At 41.4% G+C, this 6,856-nt stretch overlaps 1 protein-coding gene across 2 annotated transcripts in view; it reads left to right on the plus strand.

The window, feature by feature from the left end:
• Positions 1–4,034: 4,034 nt before the first annotated feature.
• The window catches only part of wdr89 (WD repeat domain 89), a 3,353-nt gene continuing 531 nt past the window's right edge, over positions 4,035–6,856 (plus strand). The window contains exons 1-2 of one of the 2 annotated variants that reach the window (XM_026338972.1): positions 4,035–4,255; positions 4,496–6,856. The exon at positions 4,496–6,856 is cut by the window's right edge and continues 531 nt beyond it. In XM_026338972.1, coding sequence (XP_026194757.1) covers positions 4,526–5,659 — 1,134 coding nt within the window. In that variant the 5' untranslated portion in view covers positions 4,035–4,255; positions 4,496–4,525 and the 3' untranslated portion in view covers positions 5,660–6,856. The remainder of the gene's footprint in view (positions 4,256–4,495) is intronic. The other variant, XM_026338973.1, reaches the window with a different exon arrangement.

The following is a 6,856-nucleotide window of genomic DNA, read 5'->3' on the forward strand; positions in this document are numbered from 1 at the left end:
AATATGTGATCGTTAAGAGAAGCTAGAGATGTTTCTATTCTAACATTTACTGTAATAAGTGAAGATTTCTTGTCAGTCGCTGATTTAGAAATGTGTGTCGACCTGCAGCATCTTTCTCTCCTCTGTCATCCTCCCACACCGAGTCACAGCGATGATGAACCTTCTCCACATCACTATTCAATACTCGAAGCTGTTCGGCGTCTGTGAGACTGGACCAATCAGAAGCCGTTTCCTGTGCCTTCTTTACATTTTAATACAACACACAGCGTGTGGACGACGGGAGCTTCACTGTTTTAAAATGACAAGTTAGAATTTGTATTGCTTTTGTTCTGAACGTATGAATCTGCAGCACAGTTATCTGTCCACACCAAGCTCAGTCGTTAAGGTGAAAATAATCCACACTGGTTTTTACATTTCTGTCTTTGAACGTCTCACTCAGAGAAATCTGAGAATTCAAATGTTCATAAACTTCATGAAATCACAACCTTCTATATTTCTCCTGAGCTTTCGCAGCTTTGGGTTAAACGTTATGCACTGAAGTCATTTGATGCACGTATTCATTTTACAACTTTGACTACAACAATAAACAAATGATCCAGTGAACAGACTGAACAACATGTTTGTTTGTGATCTGTGGTGGACTAATGAAGACCCAGACGTGGTTTTTCTATGTGGCTGTAAATACGGAGCTTCACGTTTCTCAGTGTAAAGTCCAGGAGAACAGCAGTTTGTGGAGCTGATGATGATGATGATGATGAGTTCTTGTCACAGGAAGAAACACAAACGTAAACTCAGTAAAAATGCAGTTTCCACGTTTCTCAAACATTTCAGTGTGGAGCTGCACCGAGGCCGACTGAGACCGTAAAAACATCTGGACACTCTGAGGCAGATGTGGAGGAAGCTGCTCAGCCAGCGTTCAGGTGCTGCTGCCCCCTGCTGGTGAGACCTCTCACCTCTGAACTCCACTCAAACCTAATGAGGTCCTGAATGCGCTGTTCCCAGAATGCACTGCTCCCTGAGCAGAAACATTGAACTCAGTCACATTCAGGCTGCGTTCACACCGTAGAGAGACGCGTTAAAACCCAGGAGATCGTCTGATCAGGAGAAACTGAACCGGAAGTGAACCAGAGTTCAGAGGAAGTTTGATCCTTTAAAGGTTGATTCTGGTGGTAAAACACCAAAAGTAGCGAAGCTCCTGTTGGGAGGAGGTAAAAGAGTTTGTGGCACATATTTAGTTTTCCATATTTAAATTAAGGAGAGACACGTTTATTTATCTAGCACCTTACGATCCAGGTCTCCACCTGAGAGTTCAGTCCGGCTCCTTTTCTGTTTCGTTTTTCTGGATGTGGTTTAGCGTTGTTGCCTTTAATCGATAAAACACAGCCTCTGTTAATCCTGTGGTGGGATCATGTCCACAGATTTGAACACACTTCAGTTTCTAAAACACAGTTTAGATCTCGTCCTGTGTTAATTAAGGACGACAGTTGTTGCAGGAGAAGCTGTAACAGTTTAAACACGTTTATATCCCGACAAAAGGCACAGAGACATTGAAATATTAATTATTCATTTAACTAAATTTGATCACAAAATATTTGCCACTGACTGTAAAAAGCACTTGACGCTACACTCCCTCAGTGTTTCTCACAGTTTGCAGCATTTTACGATCCCGGAAATAAAAAGTTAAATTCTGTTTTCTTATAATGCGGTTTTTAGTTTTTTTGTTCAAATTCATAACCAAACTGTAAATATGTCACTGAATAATAAATAATAATAATAGTAAATGAATAATATAAAATATTGTAATTATATTATATTAAAACAGTGTTTGTTAAACTTCTATTTAAATTTTTTATTTTATTTTGTGAGAATCAAACATTTTATTTGTCATAATCCTGTTTCTGATTATTTGTTAGATATGTTATATATATATATATATATTCACACAAGTAATTTCTCCTAAAGTCTTTTTTTAAATCTTGCAACCCCCAAATTTTATTGTTCAGAATGTCAAAATGTTGTTTTTTTTAGTTTAGCTTTAACTCACAAACAAAAGTTGTTTTTGCTCATTCATTTTAAACAATTGCATAAATTCTAATTTTATGTCAAATTCTTGGAGACTTTCAGTGAGTACGTGGTCGCTGAGCAGCCGTCGCTGCCTTTAGTGCCTTTATTAATGTGTAGGAAGATTTTTATCATGTGACATTTACAAGTTGTGGCTCTGATGTTTTTTCTCTGTTGGGACAGAAAATAGAAATAACTGATGCTGTGATTCCATTTCTTTCAGTAAAATCCCTCCATCTTCATTCTGATCCGTATCAATCCGGTTTTTCCTTTTCCCAGTTTCAGTTTTTCAGCAGTGAAGCTTCAGAGTTTTTTTTTATCTGCAGGTTTCTGATTCAGTAAGAAACTCGATTTCTGTCTGTTTGTGTGAAATTACCTGAAATAAAAGTTCTGATTGAATATTTTACCTTCTGCTCCTCTGTTATCATTATTACTACATCTCTGGAGTGTGAATATTAATTTTGAACAGTGACTCGTTTCCATTTGCAGCTTCACCACCAACAGTGTCGAGACTCATGTCTGAGACTCCCTCTGGTCACAGATGTGGTTTCTATTCATAGTGCGATGTTCCAAATCTCTGTCTGTTAAATGATGCTCACGTTTAACAGTTTAAAACCAGATGTGTCCTGAAAGGCCCCGAACAGCTCTGTATGTTGATGATGGGAGAGAAGCCACAGCAGATCATTTGTCTCCATCTCAGTTCTCTGATTCTGCCTCTGTCCCACCAACCTCGTGTCCTTCACCATGTCCATGAACTTCCTCTTGTCCTCCCTCCATCCTCTCCTGCACATGTCCAAACAGCTGTTCCTCTTCTGTCACTTTGTGTCTGAACATGATGAAAATATCACCAACAAACAACGTATATTGTTTTTAAATTGAGTGTTGGTGCTGTTCTGTCCCCTCTGGTCACAGTCTGAACCCACTGTGAGACCATGTGAGCAGCTCCTGATGTTTCAGTGGGACCCTGAGGGTTTGGATGACGTCACCTCTGCAGTGTTTTTGTTTCTCCTCCTGCTGAGCTGCTCGTCGTCCACACGTGGTCACAGGACGTCCAGTTCCCCCCCGGCTCAGCTGAGGAGACAGACTCCAACATTAAGTGGCAGCTCAGTGAGAACCAAAGACCCCTGCTGCCGCTGATGAACGTTTAACTGGTTTGCAGGTTCTCAGTGAGACAGGTCCCACAACATTTCCTGCTCCCCCCCCCACATTTGGTGCAGAGACACAGATCAGATCATGACGGACAGCTTCTCCTCTGTTGCTTTTGTTTGCAGGATCACACACGTCCATTCTATTCAGACACTGTATTGACATAATGGCTGCTTCTGTTCTCGCGTCTTCTCGCTCCAGCAGAGTCTTGATCCTACTGAGCCTCTTCAGATGTGGATCAGCTGGACTCAGACTGAGCTGCTGCCGCCTGCTGGACGACTCAGACCTGAACACAGCTTCTCTGACTTTACATTTATAAATGAGATCTGCTGTTTCTCACATTTTAAAAGACTTTCTGCATTTCTAGTACAAAGTGGATGATCCAAAAATTCAAAACTTGTTTTATTAATTAAGACATAGATCAGTGAACTGGTTCCTCTGACTGAAGAGAGGTGAAATATATTTATCTAGTTGATGTAAATGTTTCTACTCTCCTCTAAAATTACAGTTTAATACGTTTTTTGACTAAAACATTTTAATGTTGGACTGAACGATAGTTTAATATCTTTATATTTAATAATGAATATTTGTAAAATCTAGTTTAAACTGCTAAAAGAATGACTTTAGTTAATAAGTTGGTGTAATTACACATGAGTTATTGTATTCACTTTTAAACATCACTATTAACTAAATATATATAAAATAAAACTAAAAATCTGGTTTGATTTAAAACGTTTTTTGTCATTTTACAGTCGCCGCTCGTTCGTTCAGCGGAACCATTTGTTGATGAGAGTTTCCGGACGGTTGTAAATACTGTGACACACGTCCTCCATGTGAGTTTGTGACTAAAAAGCTGTGAAAGAATCCACGTTTGTGTGAAATAATTATTAATCTACAGGTCGTTTATAACGTTTTTATAACGTTTTATAACGTTTTTATAAAGTTTTTATAACGTGAGGTGTCGTTTTGTCCAAAATGGCGACAGACGTGTTTAAATAGTTTCAAAGTTTACGATCGTTTTTCTTTCGTTTGTGGAAATTTCTACACGGTAGGTTTAAAATCGATTCTTGTAGTTTGTGTTAATAAATATAAGATAATATAGAACCTGTAATTAATGCTGACAGGTGAGAAACGTCACTCAGCATTTTGTAAATGATGTCAAATTATTCTATTTTAGTGAATATAACTGTGACATTAAAGCAAAGACACATAAAATACTTAGAATTCTGAATTGAGTCTGGTGCACGATGAAATGCAGTTTTTAAATCTGATGTTTGTCTTTCTCTAGTGAAGTAGTGACTCAGCACACTGAGCTGTCATGGAGAGTCTGGACGTGATGCTGGAAGGTCTTTGTCTCGCTCGACGGTCTCGTCCAGAAGAGCCCACCTACCTGCTGGAAGTTGACCTGCAGCCGACCGGCCTCCTGGCCGTGTCCTGCTCCAACTTCACCGTCCACCTTCACAACAAGGACACGCTGAACCTGATGGGACGGTATCGGGGCCACACTGGGCCCCTTTGTGGGGTTACTTTTGCCCACAACTCCCCTGACCTCCTCTACTCCGGATCTTCAGACGGGACGGTCCGAGGATGGGATGTCCGACGACCCGGGACAGAGGCAGCACAGGTGTTTAAAAGTGACCCATCACACAGCTACTGCAGCTTCGACCTGAGCTGCAGCGACACGCTCCTGTGTGCAGGCACCGAGCGGATCAACGAGGACAGCTTTCTGGTTTTCTGGGATGCCAGGAAACCGGGTGGTGGGCTTCTGGGGGTGTACTCTGAGTCACACAGTGATGACATCACACAGGTGCGCTTCCACCCTCGGGACAAAGACCGCCTGGCATCTGGCTCCACAGACGGCCTTGTTAACGTTTTCGACCTGAGCCGTGGAGCAGAGGAGGAGGCGCTGCTCCTCACCTGTAACAGCGACTCCTCTGCAGGGTCAGTGTGCTGGTCCGGACCAGATCACACCCAGCTGCTGTGTCTCAGCCACGACGAGGGGCTACACCTGTGGGACCTGGGTCAGCTGGACACAGAGGAGCCTCTCACCGTCTTCAGCACCTCAGACGCTCGCAGCCTGACTCCCCTGTCTGACGGAGGAGGTGTGGATTACCTGGTGGGGGGGAGGTGGCTGGACAAAGCCCAGAAGCTGCTGGTGGTCGGTGGGAACAACAGCGGGGATCTCCACCTGATGGAGTGTGATGACAGGGGGCTCCATCTGCTGAGGAGTCTGGAGGGGGGCCACTCCTCCACAGTGCGCTGCTTCCTGTGGGACGCAGAGGGGGAGGCTCTGGTGACGGGGGGAGAGGACGCTCAGCTGCTGTTATGGAAACCAGGAGGGGAGGAGCTCTCGACAGGTAAAAGGGAGTCCATGAAGAGCGAGTCAGCCCTGAGAGTCAAATCCAGACCACATAAGAAACACGGCTACCACAGAACGAAGAAGGCAACTTAACAATAACCTGTGTTGATCACATAAATAATATATTACTGTCACTGAAAGACATCCTCAAATTTTAAAATGTAAAACTACTCAGTATGAAGAATAAATGTGATGGACAGAGAGTCTAGATGAAAAGTGGCTTAATGAAATAATGGATTTAAAATAGAAACATATTGTCTTTATTACAGTGTCACCAGCATATTGAATCATAACCTCTGTGGTATGATATGTTTTATAAAGACAGATTCTTGTCAACACACAATAACAAATTCTATGGTCACAGTTTTTTGAAGAAACCGTTGTGTCCAAATGTCACCCAGTGAATTTCACTGATGTGTTTTAAATGATTTTAAATAAAAGTGACATTTGTGGACAATAGTGAAACATAGAAAATATAAAACATTAATTTTATCACTACAGTTTAAATAGCAGTGTCCTTGCAGTCGGGTTGATGTGCATTGGTACAAGTATTGTATAATGTTTTACTGTATAACTTCCTGAAAGGTAGAAAACATGAGTTAAGTGCACAAACAGAAAACCATTCATATATAACACACTGGATACGGTTTGTTTGTAGACTGAGTTGGGATTTTTCTGAGGTTTTCATTTTTAAATACAGAATTTCCCCTGAAATATGTGTCGTTATGTCATTTCGTGTTTGTGATTCCCTCCATTAAAGCTGCAGTGATTTGTTCATCCACCAAAGCCGTCGAGCACGGTGGGATCACGCTGAGAGAGCAGCTATGGGAAAAAACTGTGTGTGTGAGGGAGACTCAGGAGAAACCCTGCAGTGATTCAGGCTGCTGAGGCAAACTCACATCGACATGAGACATTAAAGTCTGTCGGTGAGTCATTGATCTTTGTGTGAAGTTTTCCATCACTGAACATATTTACAGCATTTTTTGAAAACTTACAGTTGCACAGTGATGAGTCATTTCAGGATTAAATACAGATGAACAAGCAGCTCATTTTCCAGGAGATTCCCTGCAGGAAAGATAAACTTCCTTAATCCAAATAAAATATATTGTCCTGAAACGTTTAATAAACAAATCAGAGGTAAAAGTGTTTACACTGCTATTGTTTGACTTTATCACTTTGTCAAAGTTACTTTTCATCCCTTCAAAACACAAAAAGTCACAAAGAGTTTTTCTGGGGCCGTGGCTATTTAGACATTTGAACTTTAATATTTTAACACTTGTGATTATTTGT

This window comes from Anabas testudineus, chromosome 22, assembly GCF_900324465.2.
Source record: "Anabas testudineus chromosome 22, fAnaTes1.2, whole genome shotgun sequence".
In the NCBI taxonomy this organism is placed as follows: domain Eukaryota; kingdom Metazoa; phylum Chordata; class Actinopteri; order Anabantiformes; family Anabantidae; genus Anabas; species Anabas testudineus.